General features: G+C 36.6%; 1 protein-coding gene across 5 annotated transcripts in view; it reads right to left on the bottom strand.

Annotated features, from left to right (window-relative positions):
- The window catches only part of ZC3H13 (zinc finger CCCH-type containing 13), a 107,819-nt gene that overhangs the window by 70,884 nt on the left and 14,617 nt on the right, over positions 1-22,318 (bottom strand). For all 5 annotated transcript variants that reach the window (XM_040267233.1, XM_040267232.1, XM_040267229.1 and 2 more), the window contains exon 5: positions 5,532-5,640. In XM_040267233.1, the coding sequence (XP_040123167.1) occupies positions 5,532-5,640 (109 nt within the window). The remainder of the gene's footprint in view (positions 1-5,531; positions 5,641-22,318) is intronic.

The following is a 22,318-nucleotide window of genomic DNA, read 5'->3' on the forward strand; positions in this document are numbered from 1 at the left end:
AACAATAAAGAAGTAGGCAAAAGTCTATAGAGTTTACTAAACAGGTGGCACAGTGGCCAGTAAATTTGAGAAAACTGTCAACTTGTTACTCATTAGCGAAATGTACATTAAAACCACCACAGTAAGGAACAACCACCTATCTCTAGAATGATTATGATGAAAAAGGCAAAAATAACATAGAAAGGAGAACTATTTTTGACCTGACATTATCTACTAAAGATGAACATATGTAGACTCAATGGCCCAACAATCCTACTCCCAAACATAAACTCAAGAGAAATGAGAACATGTTTATCAAAGGTATGATTAGGAGCAGCAACTTATTCAAAATAGCCCCAAACTAGAAATTAACCAAATGTTTACTGACAGAAAAATGAATAAGTTATAGTATACTCATACAATGAACTACTATATACCAATAAGAATTAATGAACTATAACTATGTTCAAAAATCTCACAAACATATTGTTTTGGCTAAGTACAGAAAGAGTACATGCTAAAGATTTCATTTATATAGACTTCAAAAACAGACAAAACTAATCCATGTTGGTAAAAATCAAGACAGCAGGTACCTTCAGGAGGTGGAGGTTGGGAAAGTAGTGACTGAAAAAAGGGAGTACGAAGGGGCTTATGGCAGACGAGTAATTTCCTACGTATTGACGATGAACAGGCTGCTTACACAAGCCTGTTCTATTGGTGAAAATTCAGTAAGTTGTACAAATGAATCATGTACTCTTCTGGAAGTTATTATTATACTTTAATAAAAAGAAATCTTTTGTGAAGATTAGTCTGGGGGTTAAGTGGAAAATGATTTAGGAGACAAGACTAACCTCAACACATGAGGTTAGAGAATTATTTGTAAAACACACTTATAGACAACAAATAAGATTCTTAAGAACTAGAATATTAGTACTACTAATTTAGAGAAACAGGTGGTTTTGAAAGACACTCAACAGATAGAAATGTTTAGATTTATGTTAAGTGTCTGGGTTGAGCAGAAGGAGACTCAACAATGACCCTTAGACTTTTGGGAAACCAGTAGGAAAACTGGGTGCCTTTAAGATATGGAACTCAGGCAGAGATATCCAATTGGTAATGCATCAATTAAGAGCTCTACATATTGGAGTCATTAATATGTAGATGTTAATGATGCCCTGGGAGCATGATTTCATCTGGAGAGAAAAACTGAAAATGAGGGGGAAAAAAAGTCTTGGGAAGTGGGAAGGGGAAACAACTAAAAGTTTTTAAAGCAGCTTCTAAAGACAAGTGGGTCTCAAAGAGCAGTATGAGGATTCCTTGAGATCCCCAAGGGAGATCAATTTCTGGAGTTCCAGAAGATCAAAAGTATTTCCATAATTCTACATTATTTGCCTGGTTTACTCAATCTCTAGAGTATATTGGGGCTTTTTCCAGATGTCACATCATTAACAGACTGAATGCGGAAGCAGACACAAAAATCTAGGTATCTTCCATTAAGGTAGTTAAGAAGTTTACTTTAAGAAGTTAAAACGATTTGCAAAAACATTTAAAACATTGCCACCTCCTCCAATTTTTATTTTTGCTTTGCAAAGCATGGCTGTTTTCCATAAAACTGTATGCTAGATTTATTACTGCCACTATTTAACAAATTAAAATTTTTCTCAGAACTAACTTCTAAAATGGAAACTACTGAAGCAGATAATCCACAAAATGAAAAGCTCTCGAGGGTCCTTAAAAAGAGTAAAAAGTGTCCTGAGACTGAAATGTTTGAGAACTACTCATACAGACCAAACTTCTGAGTCTAGCTAAAATTGCTATTTAGATTGAAAATGTAGAGGGTAAGCATATTAAATGAGGTCAGTCTCACTCTCTAACTCTATGCTTCAATATTTCTTCAAACAGAAACTTTTAAACCATAGCGATTTGTAATAATCAGAACCTATGAGTTTTAAAATCAAGAGAAAACCTAAGAAACAGCCATGTGAATATTTTGTATGTAAAAGTACTATAAAATACGTTTACTCACCTTTTAAAAGAATTTTACATATAAAAGACTCTTGCAGTAAAAATCAGTTTAGTTTTTTTAAAGATGAGTCTAGAGCAAAGCATTGGGAAGGGATAGATAGTACACAAGGAGCCTCTGGAAGGCCAAAGAGTTTGAATATGAAGACAGAAAACCCCACCAGTGATAGATGGATGCCAAGGGGAAAGTGTTTCAAGAAGGAAGGTTATGGGATGTATCACATGCTGCAGAAGATTACAGGAGAAAGAGACAAGTATGTCTTCATCTATTTAGCAAAAAGGAGGTTACTGTGACCTTAAAGAGCGGTTTTAGTGAAGATGCGCATCAGAAGATGGAATAAACATTAAGTGAAAAGGTACAATTTAGCTGTAAAGTGGGAATAAACACGGTAATGACTAAAAATAATATGGTGAAAAGAGAAAATGTGCCAAGATGGATCTTAAAGCTAAAAAAGAGAGTGTAAGATTAACAAATAAGATTGCAGAGGTGGAAGGAAATCAGGGGACTCTAACCTCATGCAGAAGGAGGGAAGCCTCTTATTAAGAACAAGAAGGAAATAAAAAAAGTTTAGTGAATAAAAACTAGTTTACAGATGAGCTGGCAGGAAGCTGAAAGAGTCTGTGGATAAAGAGTTACATCACTTGTGTGTTATAAATAGCAAGTAGGAGAAAGGGGTTGGAAGGGTGGAGATTTAAGGAGAGGGTTTGAAAGAGCTACTGTGAAAAAAGGAGCAAAATGACCTAGGCTTTTCTGAACCTTTAAAATATTCAACAATTAGCATGTACTACTGTAACAGAAATACAGAAATTTTTATTTTAAAAAATAAGCATCCAATGTATTTCAGAACTTTTTTTTCAAAACAATAATTAAAATGAAAAGGAACAATGTTGGGTGTCTTTGGTGTTAATCCCTTAGAATTTAGAAAAAGCCATTCAAATTTGAACAGTCAAAGTTTGGAATATTTACTGCTATTCTATAGGAGGTATTAGTATTACTTTTGAAATCCCAATGAACTAATAGAGAAGTTTCCTATTTGTTCTTATGGGAAATAACTTTTTAACAGACAATACTGTATAAAGATGGAACAGATTTCTTTTAAAAGTACTGATGTTCAAATTACTGAAGCTAGTGGAGGTGATGGAATTCAAGTTGAGCTATTTCAAATCCTCAAAGATGATGCTGTGAAAGTGCTGCACTGAATATGTCAGCAAATTTGGAAAACTCAGCAGTGGCCACAGGACTGGAAAAGGTCAGTTTTCATTCTAATCCCAAAGAAAGGCAATGCCAAAGAATGCTCAAACTACCACACAATTGCACTCATCTCACATGCTAGTAAAGTAATGCTCAAAATTCTCCAAGCCAGGCTTCAGCAATATGTGAACCATGAACTTCCAGATGCTCAAGGTGGGTTTAGAAAAGGCAGAGGAACCAGAGATCAAATTGCCAACATCCGCTGGATCATCGAAAAAGCAAGAGAGTTCCAGAAAAACATCTATTTCTGCTTCATTGACTATGCCACAGCCTTTGACTGTGTGGATCACAACAAACTGTAGAAAATTCTCAAAGAGATCGGAATCCCCGACCACCTAACCTTCCTCTTGAGAAACCTCTATGCAGGTCAGGAAGCAACAGTGAGAACTGGACATGGAACAACAGACTGGTTCCAAATAGGAAAAGGAGTATGTCAAGGCTGTATATTGTCATCCTGCTTATTTACTTTATATGCAGAGTACATTATGAGAAACGCTGGGCTGAAGGAAGCACAAGCTGGAATCAAGGTTGCCAGGAGAAATATCAATAATCTCAGATATGCAGATGATACCACCCTTATGGCAGAAAGTGAAGAAGAACTAAAGGGCCTCTTGATGAAAGTGAAAAAGGAGAGTGAAAAAGTTGGCTTAAAGCTCAACATTCAGAAAACGAAGATCATGGCATCCGGTCCCATCACTTCATGGGAAATAGATGGGGAAACAGTGGAAACAGTTGCTGACTTTATTTTTCTGGGCTCTAAAATCACTTTAGATGGTGATTGCAGCCATGAAATTAAAAGACGCTTACTCCTTGGAAGGAAAATTATGACCAACCTGGACAGCATATTAAAAAGCAGAGACATCACTTTGTCAACAAAGGTCTGTCTAGTCAAGGCTATGGTTTTTCCAGTGGTCATGTATGGATGTGAACACTGGACTATAAAGAAAGCTGAGTGCCAAAGAATTGATGCTTTTGAACTGTGATGTTGGAGAAGACTCTTGAGAGTCCCTTGGACTGCAAGGAGATCCAACCAGTCCATCCTAAAGGAGATCAGTCCTGGGTGTTCATTGGAAGGAATGATGTTCAAGATGAAACTCCAATACTTTGGCCATCTGATGTGAAGAGCTGACTCTTTGGAAAAGACCTTGATGCTGGGAGGGATTGGGGGCAGGAGGAGAAGGGGATGATAGAGGATGAGATGGTTGGATGCATCACCAACTCAATGGACATCGGTTTGGGTGGACGCCGAGAGTTGGTGATGGACAGGGAGGCCTGGCGTGCTGCAGTTCATGGGGTCGCAAAGAGTCGGACACGACTGAGTGACTGAACTGAACTGAACTCTTAAGGTACTTTTCAAGTCTGTAAGTTTTCAGGGATATTTCTTAAATATTGTAGTAAATAGTTTAGGCTTGCAGTCTCTTTGCTGTCACACATATTCAACTCATCTACCGCAGCTCAAAAGTCACAGAAAATACGTAACCAACAGACATGGCTGTTCTCCAATAAAATTCTACTGCAAAAACAGGTGGTTGGCCCACCAGGTATAATTTTCTAGCCCCTGGTCTAAGTTTTTGGCTATCTGATGAGGAAGGAGGTTACATTCTTAAAGTCTTTAGTTTTGACAAGTATAGTAGAGTAACAAAGCTGAACTACTGAAATAATTATATAAATTATATTAAAATGCCCAGTATATCTACAGATGTGAGTTCCCTCTCTCTGTATTTGGTAGTGTGAGACTATAGTGCTCAACTTCTAGATCACAAAAGAAGAGAAGACAGAACACTCATGGTATGGGAAATAAATGCTTATTTGTTAAAAGACAATGACTTAAAGGTAATTTTCCTAATTTTTCATGAACAAATCCCCCAGTTATCATCTGATATCACTTTCTTGAAAGACGAAATCCAACAATTTCTTGGAAATAATCTTCCTAAGTCTTTAAGGTTTAAAAATATCACTTTTAATATTTTATGCAAAACAATAAACATAAATTTCAATTCTCTTAAACCTTGATACTGAGAAACGTGAAGATTGACAAGTGCAATAAATTTCAAAGTAGTATGATACTGAACAGGTAAGTTCTAGAGAGAACAGCTTTCTCGGCTTTTATTCAGCTACATGCCATTTCCTACCTTATAATTCAGTAAGACACACAAGTCAATTAGATTCTGAAACAATAGGGAGATCATGGCCTGAAAGTGTTTTGAAGCCCACAGAAAAACCTACGAAGTGAACAATCAATATACTGACTATATAAACAAAGATTTTTGAAACTCACCATCTCTATTAGTTTCCCATTCTACATTTTCTTCTTCACTTTCTGGAGTTCTCTCCTTAGTGATTTTTATGTCTTCCTTTTCCCTATGTCTCCCTCTTGAAGATTCTTTCTAAAAAGTACATACATACATACATATGGGTTATTACATTTATAAAAACTATGAGTTAGTTACTATAATACAAAGTATTTCTAACTTCATCTTTGTTTCATTAAAGAATCAGTTTTGCAAACACTCATCCACTAAGTGGAGGAAGTAACAAATTCTAGAGTATCACCACAATGAAAAGACTGTACTATTATCTATTTTACTAAAAAATGGCAAATGTATGAAGTTTAAGTTTTTAAAAGATACAATGAAAATCAAATACTTTCATACGCATTTTGTAGTATGCTATTCAGTTTCTACACGAACATTACAGGGGTAAAGTTTAAAATGGATAAAATACAACAGGAGGAACTGTGATTATATTTTAAAACAACTAGAAAAAGGTTATATTGTTCACAGTAGATTCTCAAAAATAACTGCTGATCCAGGATGCGTTATATATTACTAACAAACGAGCATTTAAAGACACCTAAAGGTAAATCCAAACTTAACTAATAATTTTATAAATGCCTTAAAAGAAGGGATTTTCCCTATTTTGGTGTGGTAACTACAATATTTAGAAAAGTTATCTTTATATTGTGGAGAAGGAAATGGCAACCCACTCCAGTATTCTTGCCCAAAAGCAAAAAAGTTTAACATTTTACTCCAGGTATAACAGTAGCCTACAGACAAAGCAGGATAATAATAATTCAGCTTGTAAAATTTAATGAAATATCCTATTATATAAGATGAAAACTCTAAACCACATTTTACTAAGTGGAAAGAAAACATAACCTGTGTCATGGAATTCTTACCTTCCCACCACAGTGTCTCACTTTTATTAACACTAAATCTTGACTATGAAAGACGCTAATACACAAGGATATTAAGTGCTGAAAGTTCTTTCCAGGCATTACCATACATAAAATTTGGCTGCTTACAACACAAATTAACTTATCTTTGTCTTATTTTTAAAGAACTCTAGTATATAACTGCCCCTAAATTGTACTTATTTAGGTAGGAAGTCATGTTTTAAGTATTACTTGCTAAATGACATATCTAGTTGCTGATACAACAGAGGCTGACAAATATTAAAAGACTATATAATAGAACCAGTCATGACAAAATAGTGACAGATCAAAAAAAGAAAAGGAAAAAATAAATGTACTCCTATTTGTACATGAGAAAAAAGGAGAAAAAAGGAGGAAAAGGAACACCATCTATTTTTACTCTTAAAATATATTCTGTGAAATATCAATGAAGAATTATTCTATATGCCATGCAACTTTTGAATGTTCTGTGAATTACACCCACATACAAATGTGTGTATATACATATATTTATGTAAATATTTAATAACATTTACCCTACATATTGAAATTATACAATTTTTGCTTTCCAATGTGACTCTAATACTGTCCCCAGAGATCACATATAACTATTATTAAATACTAGTGTTGGAGAAGCCTATGGCACCCCACTCCAGTACTCTTGCCTGGAAAATCCCATGGATGGAGGAGCCTGGTAGGCTGCAGTCCATGGGGTCGCTAAGAGTCGGACATGACTGAGCGACTTCCCTTTCACTTTTCATTTTCATGCACTGGAGAAGGAAATGGCAACCCACTCCAGTGTTCTTGCCTGGAGAATCCCAGGGACGGTGGAGCCCAGTGGGCTGCCGTCTATGGAGTCGCAGAGTTGGACACGACTGAAGTGACTTAGCAGCAGCAGCAGCAGCAGCAGCAGCAGCAAGTACTAGTGTAGGCTTCAATATGTGATGGAATTTCAAGTTAGGAGATATGCTTTTGCCTAAAACTTTGTCACTATCTCACCTCAAATCAAAATCCTATGGACAGAGGAGCTTGGTGGGCTACAGTCCACGGGGTCGTAAAGAGTTGGACATGACTGATCAATTGAGCACACCTCAAATCATAACAGAGGAAACAATTTTGATAACACCTAAGGCTCAGGTCATCTTTTAAAATGTTGTATTTCCTCATTTTTTCCTCTTCAAACAACAGTGTATAACTTGTTAGGCATGTTATTCCTTGTAAAATAAAATTATTTCTCTCCTCTTACCATATTCAATTGTAAAGGGTCTGCCATTACTTGTCTGATGCATTAGAGGATGGTTTGCTCTATCACCTTCTTGTATTTCTTGAATAGAATGGTTTGTCAACTTACTGCTCTTAAATGCAAATATATTAATTACAAGTACGACCATTTGATTATTATGTATTCTAAAGTAATCATTCTGGAACATGTACATGTTGAAATATTTGTTAAAGAACCACAATATTTTAGCCAATATCCATGCGATGAGATATTTTATGAATTCAGAATTATTTGGATTTCAAAATATATTAAGTAACAATGCCAACAGGGTCTGGAGTAGCAACAAATTCACCAACTGGATAAAGGCTATATAATAAGCTTCTTATCAATTAAGATCTGGTTCTGCTGCCAAATAAGTCTTTACCTAACTTAGGAAAAATGTTTCTTTTAATCAAAGTCTTCTACATTTCAGAAATGCAGTAAATAATTGTGAACTTTTACTTTCACTTTATTTCTACTTTATATCACTCATATTTATTTCTTAAACACATGTATGGACAGATTATATTTATTACAAATTTTATTTCTAGCTAGTAAGGAGCCATTAACAAGATTATGATTTGAAAAGAAATGTTGAGGCTAAAGGAACAGAAAGACAATATTACTAATATAATAAGTGATTAGCAACCATAATAATAAAATATTACGGGTCCTTGAAGTAATATAATCCAACCTCATACCCCATGTAGAAAATCTTTCCCTAAATTTTGTGTAGTTGTACAAGTCTTCTATTAGAAGAATTTCAGGGGAAAAAAGTTACTCCCAAGGTCTCCACTGATAGTTCTCCACTGCTGCATTCTTTGCTCCCATTTTTAGACAGTTCTAAACATTAGAAAATTGTTTCATATACTGATAACAACTTTTTATATTGATACCTCTCCAGAATGTCTACTGACTGGAACTACTTTTTACGTCTACAATCATATAAAACAAATCTAGTAATTCTTCCACATAATAGCTCTTTAAATATTTCAACATTGTTACTAAATCTTTTCAATATCTTCTTATATCAGGACAAAAATACTCTTCACACTGAACATATATTAACATTTCATATTTTCATACCCTTCACTTTACTCTGTCATTTTCTCTGAGCACATTAATCTCGCAATGTTGCTTCAATAAAATGTGATAACTAAAATTAATTTAGTCTTGCCAGAGTAGCATTGAGTATATAGCTTCTACCTCTCCCAGTATAGAACTGAAATTATTCTTGTATTAATGAACTTGTTTTGTGGGGGAAAGGTGTTTGGAGGAGGGAGAGGTGTTTTGGGTGGAGTTTAAATAAATTATAATTTTTAAAGCTATAAAAATGTAAACTATAATCTCACATATAATGAAGCCTGTGTGTCGCTCAGTCATGTCCAACTCTTTGCAACTTCATGGACTGTGTACAGCCTGCCAGGATCCTCTGTCCACAGGATTTTCCAGGCAAGAATGCTGGAGTGGGTTGCCATCTCCCTTTCCAGGGGATCTTCCCAATCCAAGGATCAAACAGGTCTCCTGCACTGCAGGCAGATTCTTAACCCACTGAGTTATCACGGAAGCCCCATCAAAACAAAGCCTAGAAATAGGGTAAACTTCAGGGCTGGGTAAAGTAGTGATACACTTAAGTAGTAATACACTGAAATCATTGGAGATCAAATTTTCTTATTGTTTTTCTCCTTTATCACAATGCTGCTATTCCTACTGTTGACTTCACATGAAGGCACATTTCTTTTACCACAAGGACAAGCAATCTAGATTCACCCAGTACGTGCCTTTCTCCAATCAAAAAATAATGTTTTCTTTCAGTCTAAGTAAGCCAACTTCAGTCACATGGCCACATCTGAATCAATAATTGATAAAGATAACAACCACCAGCTAAATGAATTAGGCCTGGATCCTAAGTCAACTGAATTAGCAAGGAGAATGGGATTGTTATGACTAGGTTAGGCCAATGAGGGTCCAGCAGTGAATCTGGGGTCAATTCCCCAAATAGCAATGCAGCTTCAAAACAAAAAAGCGAATGGATTCTAGGAAGTTCAAGGTTATTTACACTATACCTTTGGAACTACGCTTTACCTCCTCAAAGTACTGTACAATGAAACACTTTTGAGAGGGCTCTTTAGAGTCCCTTGGACAGCAAGGAGATCAAACCAGTCAATCCTAAAGGAAATCAACCCTGAATATTCATTGAAGGACTGATGTTGAAGCTGAAGCTCCAAATACTTTGGCCACATGATGCAAACAGCTGACTCACTGGAAAAGACCCTTATGCTGGGAAAGATTGAAGGCATGACATGAGGGATGACACAGAGAGTAAGGTGGCTGGATGGCATCCCCGACTCATTAGACATGAGTTAAACTCCAGGAGATGATGAAGGACAGGGAAGTCTGGCGTGCTGCAGAAGTTTATGGGGTTGCAAAGAGTCGGACATGACTGATGGACTGACTGACCAGCAACACTTTTGACAACCGCAGAGGCCATAAAAGTAAAAAATTATACTTTTCAATCTACTAAAGATTTTCTTTGTTCACCTTTACTAATGCATTTCGGACCCTCATTCTAAGGTCATTTTCCATCTTCCTGATGTATATCCTTTTAGAAATTATGTAATCAAAGTTTCCTGGTAATCAACACCCTCAGTTTTACCAAAAATTTTCTTTATTATATCCTCATTCTTGAAAAACAGTTTTTCTGGGCAAATGACTATGGGTTCACATATTCATCTCAGCTTTGAAAATATCATTCCACTGTATTTTGGCTTCCACTGTTGTTACTGATGTTGTCCATCTATTTGTAAAAAGATCTGCCTTTCATCTCTGGGTGTTTCCGATATCTTCTCTATGCCTCTCATGTTCTGCAGTTATAATACTCTACTTGATGATATGTATCGTGCTTTCTATAGCTGCAGGCATAGTTCTCATCAATTATGGAAAATTCTCAGCCACTAGTTCTTTCAACATTGCCTTTTCCATATTCTATTCCCCGCCACCACCCAAGGATTCCAATTAGATGCACAGTAGATTTACTAAGTTTTTTACCTGCAATTATGAGTTTCTTGTATATTTTTTATAACCTGTCTTTATAGGCTACATTCTGGATAAACTCTTCAACACCACTTTCCAACTCACCAATTCTCTCTTTGGAGATTATGGGTCTCACCTTAAGGTTTTCAAACCTTTTCAGTTGGGACTCTTTTGACCAAGGCTGAAAACTTTAATGAACAATGCTTCATTGTGGCTTTTCGGCCTGAACACGAGCCCAACAACTTAGCTCAGTATATAGCTTTTAGGATACATATAACTGACATTTTGAAATTTTAAAATGATTCACAGATGTGCGATTTTGGATTATTTCAACATTATAGAAAGATGGACAGCAAAGAAACTTAGATCTACATTTAGGAAACTATATTTTATTTGTACTATACTGAAGAAAAATCTCATAATAGGGTTATCAGAGGTTTTCTTTTATGAAGAAAAAGGAAATCTAGCTTGTCTCAGAATAAGCAGCGTCACAAATAAATAAGATTATAAACTTCAAAAACCATTCAACAGACAACAAAGATCGGGTCATCTTCAAACACCACATTTTAAAAATACAAAGAGGAGAGGACAATTATTAATATCTTTGTATCTATGTACCTAATAATATTGCACTGAACGGTACAAACTATAGGAAACGGAGAGAGCTAGAGAGAAACACACTACTACTAAGATATTTTAAAAGGCATTCTCAGGGTTCCAGTTCAAGATGGCAGAGGAGAATGATGTGCGCTTATATCCTCCTGTGAGAGGACCAAAATCACAGCAAGCTGTTGAACAACCATTGACAGGAGGATGCTGGAACCCACCAAAAAATGATACTCCAAAGTATATCAAGTCTAAAGACAAAGTAGCTGCAATGAGATGGTAGGAGGGGCATCAACATGATAAAATAAAATCCCATACCCACCAAGTGGGCGACCCACAATCTGCAGAACAATAATACCTAAGAAATTCTCCCACCGTTGTCAAGGTTCTGAGCCCCATGTCAGGCTTCCCAGCCCAGGGATCTGGCAAAAGGACAGGGAATCTCCAGGGAATCTGACTTTGAAGGTCAGTGGAATGTGCTTACACGATTTCCACAGGACTGGGGAAAACAGAGACTCTGCTCTTGGAGGGCAACACAAACAAAATAACGTGTGCATCAAGACCCAGAGGAAAGGAGCAGTGACCCCACAAGAGGCTGAACCAGATCTACCTGCTAGTTCTGGAGGGTGTCCTGTGGAGGCACGCATCAGCAGACGCTCACCATGGGCACAGGGGCACTGGCCGCAGTTCTGGAAGAGGTCCCTTTGCATAAGTCCTCTTGGAGGTGGCCATCAGCTCTAAAATAGAGCCTCTAGACTCCAGGGCTGGGTCACCTCAGGGTAAACAACTAACAGGGAGGGAGCACAACCCCACCCGTCAGTTCGGTTCAGTGGCTCAGTCGTCCGACTGCAAGCCCATGGATGCAGCATGCCAGGCTTCCCTGTCCATCACCAACTCCCGCAGCCTACTCAAACTCATGTCCATCGAGTCGGTGGTGCCATCCAACCATCCCATCCTCTGTCATCTGCTTCTCCTGCCTTCAGTCTTTCCCAGCATCAGGGTCTACTCCAATGAGTCAGTTCTTCACATCAAGTGGCCAAAGTATTGAGTTTCACCTTAAGCATCAGTCTTTCCAATGAATATTCAGGACTGATTTCCTTTAGGATTGACTGGTTTATCTCCTTGCTGTCTGAGGGACTCAAGAGTCTTCTCCAACACCACAGTTCAAAAGCATCAATTTTTTGGCACTCAGCTTTCTTTATGGTCCAACTCTCACATCCATAGATGACTACTAGAAAGTCACGCTAGTAAAGTGATGCTTAAAATTCTCCAAGCCAGGCTTCAATGCTCCAAGGCTAAAATGCTCCAAGCCAGCAATACATGAACCATGAAATTCCAGATGTTCAAGCTGGTTGTAGAAAAAGGCAGAGGAACCAGAGATCAAATTGTCAACATCGCTGGATCATCGAAAAAGCAAGAGAGTTCTGGAAAAACATCTATTTCTGCTTTACTGACAATCCCAAAGCCTTTGACTATGTGGATCACAATAAACTGTGGAAAATTCTGAAAGAGATGGGAATACCAGACCACCTGACCTGCCTCTTGAGAAACCTATATGCACGTCAAGAACCAACAGTGAGAACTGGACATGGAACAACACACTGGTTCCAAATAGGAAAAGGAGTCCGTCAAGGCTGTATATTGTCACCCTGCTTATTTAACTTATATGCAGAGCACATCATGAGAAACACTGGGCTGGATGAAGCACAAGCTGGAATCACGACTGTTGGGAGAAATATCAATAACCTCAGATATGCAGATGACACCACCCTTATGGCAGAAAGTGAAGAGGAACTAAAAAGCCTCTTGATGAAAGTGAAAGAGGAGAGTGAAAAAGTTGGCTTAAAGCTCAACATTCAGAAAACGAAGATCATGGCATCTGGTCCCATCACTTCATGGCAAATAGATGGGGAAACAGTGGATGACTATTTTTCTGGGCTCCAAAATCACTGCAGATGGTGACTGCAGCCATGAAATTAAAAGACGCATACTCCTTGGAAGGAAAATTATGACCAACCTAGATGGCATATTACAAAGCAGATACATTACTTTGCCAACAAAGGTCCGTCTAGTCAAGGCTATGGTTTTTCCAGTGGTCATGTGTGGATGTGAGAGTTGGACTATAAAGAAAGCTGAGCACAGAAGAATTGACGCTTTTGAACTGTGATGTTGGAGAAGACTCTTGAGAGTCCCTTGGACTGCAAGGAGATCCAACCAGTTCACCCTAAAGGAGATCAGTCCTGGGTGTTCATTGGAAGGAATGATGTTCAAGATGAAACTCCAATACTTTGGCCACCTGATGTGAAGAGCTGACTCTTTGGAAAAGACCCTGATGCTGGGAAAGATTGAGGGCAGAAGGAGAAGGGGATGACAGAGGATGAGATGGTTGGATGGCATCACCAACTCAATGGACATGGGTTTGGGTGGACTCCGGGAGTTGGTGATGGACAGGGAGGCTGGTGTGCTGCAGTTCATGGGGTTGCAAAGAGTCAGACATGACTGAGTGACTGAACTGAACTGAGTCTCATCCACCAAGAGGGCAGATGGAAGAAGAACCACCCAATCCCACAGGGAATAGAACCAAAACCACATCACAGGAAGTTAACCAGGACGAAAAAGCAGAGGGTTTTGTCCCAGGTGAAGGGACAAGATAAAACCTCAGAAAAATAACCAACTGAAGTGGTGACAGGCAACCTTCCAGAAAAAGAATTCAGAATAGTTATAGGGTATATGATCCAGGATCTCAGAAAAAGAATAGGGGCAAAGATTTAGAAGATGCAAGAAATGTTAACTAGAGAACAAGACAAACTAAGGAACAAACAGAGATGTACAATACACTAGAAGGAATTAATAGCAAAACTTATGCAGAAGAATGCATTAGTGACCTGGAGGACAGAATAGTAGAAATCACTGTCACAGAACAGAATATAGAAAAAAGAATGAAGAAAAGAAAGAAGAAGAGAGCCTAAGAGATCTCTGGGACAATATTAAACAAATCAATATCCACATTATAGGGGTTCCAGAAGGAGAAAAGAGAGAATGGACTTGAGAAAATATTTGAAGAAATAACAGCTGAAAACTTCCTTAACATGGGAAAGGAAATAGTCAACCAAGTACAGGAAAAGCAGAGTCCCAGGCAGGATAAACACAAGGAGGAACATACCAAGACACATAGTAATCAAAATGATGGAAATTAAACAAAAAGATAAAATATTAAAAGCAAAGGGGAAAAATGACAAATAACATACAAGTGAACTCCCATGAAGTTATCAGCTGATTTCTCAACAGAAATTTTACAAGCCAGAAGGGACTGGCACGGAATATATTTAAAGTGATGAAAGGGAAGAACCTACAACCAATAATACTCTACCCAGCAAGACTCTCATTCAGATTTGATGGAGAAATCAAAAGCTTTCCAGACAAGCAAAAGTTAAGCAAATTTCAGCAATACCAAACCAGGTTTACAACAAATACTAAAGGAACTTCTCTAGGCAGGAAACACAAGAGAAGGAAAAGACCTATACAAAATATTCCAAAACAATTAAGAAAATGTTAATAGGATAATTTCCTGAACTATAAATGGAAAAAATTCACCAACCAAAAGACATAGACTGGCTGGGTGGATGAGAACATGTGCATGTATGCACTTCCATTTACCACATCACTCTACTTAACCCCTCAAATTGTATGTATTTATTTTATATTATTAGGTTAATCATGTTTCCATTATGGCTTGCAATTGTAATTATCTTTTATTTTTTGTCTGCCTATTGATTGTGAAAACTGATAAACATCTTTTAGTATTAAAAAAAAAAGACAGCCTCATACCAAGATAGATCAAGCAAAGATATGAAAAATACAGGAGAACCAAACAACAGATGTTTCAGATGTAATTTAGTCCTTGAAAGACAAAAAGCATAAAATATACCTTTATTTTAACAAAAGAAATTCAGAAAAATCGACCATATCTTAGGCCACAAAGTAAACCTCATGAAATACAAAATACAAAAAGCAATAATATAGAAGTTATTTTTTTTTTAATTAAAAGAATATAGACATAAAACAAAAAGCTCTCAAATCTGAAAATGTTTAAATATGTCATTAAGCAATTATTGGACCATAGATGAAATACAAACCTAAAGATGAGACTTCCTAAAAAGAATGACAATAAAAGCATAATACATGAGATGCATGGAATTCAGCTGAAATAGTTATCAGAAAAATGCTTACAACATTAAGTACTTGTGTATGTGTATATATATATACACACACACATATATATACATATATATGCATATATATGAAAATAAATGCTCAACCAATTCAAAAAAGAGATAAACTTAACCAAAGAAGGAACTAATAAAAGAGAAATAAATCTGTTAGAAAAGAGAAAGAATATATAAATCCAAAAGCTTACTCAGAAAATAAACTACCGACTAACCTAATGAAGAAAACAGGAAGAAAATCACAAGTATTCAAAATCCTCTGACAGTGTGAAAACAGTTATTAGAAAAGAGTAAAAGGAAAAATGTGACTTCACACAACTCTATGCAAACTAGTTTAAAAATCTATTCAAAATACACAATTTTCTAAAAAAAAAATTTAACAAAACTGACTTAAGGATCAAAAGTCTATTCATTTCCATTGGACAAATAAATTCTTAAAAATAAAGAACTTCATACAATAGTACCAGACTCAGGTGGTTTCACATAGGAATTCTACCAAATCTTTCAAGAGCAGAAAATCACAAGACCACCTAAGATATTATAGAGTAACTACTATGTATAAAATAGATAACTAATGAAAACCTCCTGTATAGCACAGGCAACTCTACTCAATGCTGTAGTAACCTAAACAGGATGGAAATCCAAAAAAGGGAGGATACACATATAGGCTTCCTGGTGGCTCGGCTGGTAAAGAATCCACCTGCAATGCAGGAGACCTGGGTTTGATCCCTGGGTTGGGAAGATCCCCTGGAGAAGGGAATGAATGGCTACCCACTCCAGTATTCTCACTTGGAGAATTCCATGGACTATACAGTCCATGGGTGGGATCACAAAGAGTCAGAGGTGACTCAGCAACTTTCACTCTCATACATACAGCTAATTCACTTTGCTGTACAGCAGAAACTAAAACAACACTGTAAAGCAACTTAAGTAGAATACACACTCTTCTCAAGCTCACAAAGAATACTCGCCAACGTGGGCCACATTCTGGACCCTAAAACAAACTTTTAAAAGAATAAAAATCATATAATGTCTAATCTCAAACCACAATGGAATTAAACTTGAAATCAGTAACAGAAAGATGGCTGGATAATCCAAAAATATGTGGAGATTAAACAAAACACTTCTACTTAACACAAAGAAGAAATCTCAAGAGAAAGTTCAAAATATTACAAACTAAATGAAAATACAATTCAATTTCTCTAAATTTGTGGGATGAAGTGAAAACTGTTTCGAGAGACATTTACAGCATTGAATTCATATAGAAGAAATGAAGAAAGTTCCAGAACCAATAATCTAAGTTTCTACTTTAGAAAACTAGAAAAAGAGCAACTGAAATCTAAAGTAGAAGAAAAATAACAAGTAGAGCAAAAATCAATGAAACTGACAACAGGACATCAATAAGAAAGAAAAAAATCAACAAAATCAAAATCAGTTCTTTGAAAAGATCAAGTTTCTACACAAGCTAAGACAAAAAGAAGAGAAAAATAACCAACATCAGGAACAAAAGAGACATCAATACAGATTCCAAGGATATTTAAAGAGTAAAGCAATACTATAAACAATGCGATGCCCACCAATTTGATAACCTAGATGAAATGGACTAATTACTAGAAAGACATAATGTGCCAAAACACACACGTCAAGCATAAACAATCTGAATAGAATTATATCTATTAAAGAAACTGAGTTAATAAAAAATAATCTTTCAAAACCTAAAGCACCAAGCCCATATGGGTTCATGTGTGAATTCCATCAAGTATTTAAGAAAGAAATTATACCAATTCTCTACAATTTCTTCCAGAAGACAGAAGCAGAGGGAATACTTTCTGAATTATTCTAAGGCCAGCATTAGTATCTAAGTATTTGATACCAAAACCAGATGACGACATAACCACAACAAAAAAAAAACACACAATTATTTCTCACGGACATCAATGCAAAAACCCTAAACATATTAGCAAAATACAAGCAAAAGAAATCCAACAACATAAAAAAATAATTATACACCACAACCAAGTGAGATTTATACCAGATATGCTAGGGTGGTTCAACATTCAAAAATCAATCAAGGTAATTATAACATTAACAGGCTAAAAAGAAAGAAAAGAAAAGATGACATGATCGTATCAATAAACACAGAAAAATTATTTGACAAAATGCAACACTCACATTTGTGATTAAAAATTCTTAGCAAACTAAAAAGGGAACTTCTTCAACTTGATAAAGAACATCTATACAGAACCTACAGTTACCATTATATTTAATGGTGAGAAGTTTTCTTCCAACAGGATTGCTAACAAGAGGATATTAAGGAACAAAAGGCTGTTTCTCTCACCATTCCTTTTCATCATCATAATGGAAGTCCTAGCTTTCATGCATTGGAGAAGGAAATGGCAACCCACTCCAGTGTTCTTGCCTGGAGAATCCCAGGGACGGGGGAGCCTGGTGGGCTGCTGTCTATGGGGTCGCACAGAGTCGGACACGACTGAAGCGACTTAGCAGCAATAGCAGCAGCAGCTAATGCAATAAAAGAAAAAAAGTATACAGATTGAGAAGGAAAAAATACATGTCTTTGTTCACAGATTACATGACTGTCCATGTAGAAAGAATCAACAAATCTGTGGGTTGCTCTGGATAGCACAGATATTTTAAGAATATTTATTCTTCCAATCCATGAGTACAGTATATCTTTCCATTTGTGTTGTCTTCAACTCCTTTCATCAATGTCTTAACAGTTTTCAGTGTATAGATCTTTTACTTCCCTGGTTAAATTTATTTCTATGTATTTTAATCTTTGTGATCCAGCTGTAAATAGGTTTTTAATTTATCTAATAGATCATTATTAGTGTATAGAAATGCTACAGATTTCTGTATATTCATATCCTGCAACTTTACTAAATTCATTTATTAGTTCTAACAGCTTTCTGATGGATCTTTAGGGTTTTCTATATATACTACCATGTCACCTGCAAATAGTCGGGTATATGTGTGTGTATATATGTTGGTATATTTAAGTGGCAGGATAATCCAATCATTTAGTTTCTAGGTTATCACTAGAGAAAAAGTAGAGAGGTCAAGAAGATAAAAGGTAGACTTCTGAATGTAACCCATTCTGTAGATTTACCTGTGAAACCATGAGGTCCTCATTAGAGCAGTAGGAATCAGTCTTATAACTTTGAAACCATAGAAATGTTCTACATATTTAACAAAATTTAAAAAAACCCTAAAACTAAAATCAAAAAGTAATGAATCAACTCAACCACATCATATTTGTGGTTTAACCACACAGACTGCTCAAGTGGCTTAAAATACAATAAGTTGCACTTTGCTGTACAGCAGAAACACACTGTAAATTAATAAAAATTAATTTTTAAAAAACACAATAATCTGACTATCTATCCCTAACAAACTCCTGGGGCAGGAAGAGCCCCTGGAGAAGGGATAGGCTACTCACACCAGTATTCCTGGGCTTTCCTGGTGACTCAGATGGTAAAGAATCCACCTGAAATGCAAAAGACCTGGGTTGGATACCTGGGTTGGGAAGATCCCCTAGTGGAGGGCATGGAAACCCACTCCAGAATTCTTGCCAGAAAAATCCCCATGGGCAGGCTACAGTCCATGGGGTCGCAGAGAGTCAGACACTACTGAGTGACTAAACACAGCATCCCTAACATCAATTTCACAAATATTTCCCTCATGGGTTAGAGTCTAATAACTACAAAGATCTTAAACTGTTCTAAGTAATCATATTATTAGTAATACTATTGTTAATTATTCTGGAACTATTAAAAAGTAAGATAATGCAAATGAATGTCAACAGGGACTAAAATTTTCAACATAAAAGTGATACAACTATAAAATCAAAGAATTAGGTAAAAGCCTTTCAATTCTAAATTTGAATTATTTGAATTCATGCTTGTTTGCATGTTTTTAAAGAGTACTTTAAAAAAGTACTTGTACTTTTGTACTTCCCAGCTGAAATACAACGAAAAGTCCGACTAATACAACAAAAAACGACTAAGTTAGTGGTTTCCAAGTAGCGGTCCTGAAATACAATCTCCCAATAAAATAACCTGGACTATAGCGGAAAATGGCTGACTGAATAGAGGGTATAAAATACACAAAATGAGCTGTGGACATCTTAACAGAAATGAAACTATCAAGGACTACTGAAGCTGTGTCAATATAAGGCAGGATACAGTAATAATTGGACTTCATCAAAATTAAAAGATATCTTAAAACACACAACCAAGAAAGTGAAAAAGCAAGTCACAATACTGGGAAACAGCTCCCTTGGTTGCTCAGCTGGGAAAGAACCTGCCTGCTAAGGCAGAAGACACAAGAGATGCAAGTTCCATCCCTGAGTAAGGAAGATCCCCTGGAGAAAGATACAGCAACCTGCTCCAGTATTCTTGCCGGAAAATTCCATGGACAGAGGAGCCTGGCGGTGGAGTCAGGCAAAGAGTCAGACAAAACCGAGTGCACATACACACACAAATACCAGGAAAATATATTTGCAATACATATATCTTCCATATGACTGGTGACATTCAGAACACATAAGAACCATAAATCTGTAATAAGACAAACAGCACAACTTTTAAGCAAAAGATGTAAACAGACTCTTCACCAAAAAAAAAGGCAATAAACACATGAAAAGATGCTCAACATCACTAAACACAGAGAAATGCATAACCACTAGATACCCAGTAGAACAATATCAAGTGTTGGCCAAAATGTAGAGCAACTGAAACTCCTATACACTGTGGGCTGAGACGTAAAATGAAATAACCATTAGGGAAAACTATCTGGCAGTTTCTTATAAAGCTAAAAGTACACATAACGTAAGACTCAGCAATTCCACTTCTAGGTATTTACCCACAGAAAACATACATCCACACAAAGACCTGTACACAAATGTTAATAGGAGCTTTATTCATAATAGCCAAAAACTAGAAAACAACTCTAAGTATCAACAAATTCTAATTGAATGGATGAACAAATTCTAATTGTTTATCCATTTGTCCTATTGGAATGGATAAACAAATTCTAATTGTTTATCCATTTGTCCTATTGTATCTGTATAATAGGACACCAGTCCACAATAAAAGGAATAAACTACTGACACAAACTACAACATGGCTGCATTTCAAAGTATTATGCTTAAAGAACCAAGATACAAGAATATATAACATGTGACTCCAAATAATGAGAGATCAGAGGTTGTCAGGAGCCTGGTTTGGGAGGAAACTAACTCTAAAAGGACATGAAGATAGGTTCTGGAGTTGATGGAAATGCTCTGTATCTTGACTGTGGTGGTGGTTATACCAGTGTGTACATTTGTCAAGATTCAAATGATACACTTTAAATACATTTTATTCTTTGCAAATTATTCACAGTAAACTTTTTAAGAGCTCAGGATCTAATACCAAGACCTCCCAAACTAAGGAAGGAACATTTGAGCAAAAAAAATAGAGAAAAGAATAAAAGAATAGTAGCAGTCTTAGATTAAGTCAGAGACATCAATAAGAACTCATGTTTAGCTCAATAAAGATAAAGACTGTTACTAGTAATATTTATAGATATATGGATATACATTGGTTAGTATACACACATATATTTCTTTGCTCTGTCAGCTGAGAGGGGCTAACAGAAACACCAATCCAGCAGGAACAAGCACACCTAGCACCCAGATTTTTGCTCTCTCCTAGCCATCAGAAAAAAACCCTGTGCTACCAATACAAAGAGGTCCACATGGAAACTGAAGACGCCAGCTGACTGCCAGCATCCACAACCAGACATGTGGGTACAGAAGCTTTCAAATGATTCCCACCTCGAGCATTCTAGTACTTTACTGAGGTTACAGATATAAAGAGGTAAGTTGTGCCTATTGTATCCTTTCTGATTTCCTGACAGAACCCAGGAACAAAATAAATGGGTTATTTTACACCAAGGTTTGCTAACTGGAACTCCTTTTAATGCTATCAAAAAATGTATTTGCAGATCATCCAAGACTAAAAACATACTAATTTTTTATATAAAATGAACGTTTTTATCTACACTTAAAAATCATCCTAATCATTCCTGTACTATACATTATCAAAGTCTTCAGTTCAGTTGCTCAGTATTGTCCGACTCTCTGTGACTCCATGGACTGCAGGCAGGCCTCCCTGTCCATCAGCAATTCCTGGAGCTTGCTCAAACTCATGCCCATTGAGTTGGTGATGTCATCCAATCATCTCATCCTCTGTCGTCCCCTTCTCCTTCTGCCTTCAATCTTTCCCAGCATCAGGGTCTTTTCAAATGAGCCAGTTCTTTGCATCAGGTGGCCAAAGTATTGGAGCTTCAGCATCAGTCCTTTCAATGAATATTCAGGACCAATTTCCTTTAGGATGGACTGGTTGGATCTCCCTGCAGTCCAAGGGACTCTCAAGAGTCTTCTCCAACACCACAGTTCAAAAGCATCAATTCTTCGGCGCTCAGCTTTCTTTACAGTCTAACTCTCACATCCATACATGACTACTGGAAAAACCATAGCCTTGACTAGACAGACCTTTGTTAGCAAAGTAATTTCACTGCTTTTTAATATGCTGTCTAGGTTGGTCATAACTTTTCTTCCAAGGAGCAAGAGTCTATTTCATGGCTGCAGTCACCATCTGCAGTGATTTTGGAGCCCCCCAAAATAAAGTCTCTCACTGCTTCACTGTCTCCCCATCTATTTGCCATGAAGTGACGGGACCAGA

This window comes from Oryx dammah, unplaced genomic scaffold (assembly GCF_014754425.2).
Source record: "Oryx dammah isolate SB20612 unplaced genomic scaffold, SCBI_Odam_1.1 HiC_scaffold_24, whole genome shotgun sequence".
Classification (NCBI taxonomy): domain Eukaryota; kingdom Metazoa; phylum Chordata; class Mammalia; order Artiodactyla; family Bovidae; genus Oryx; species Oryx dammah.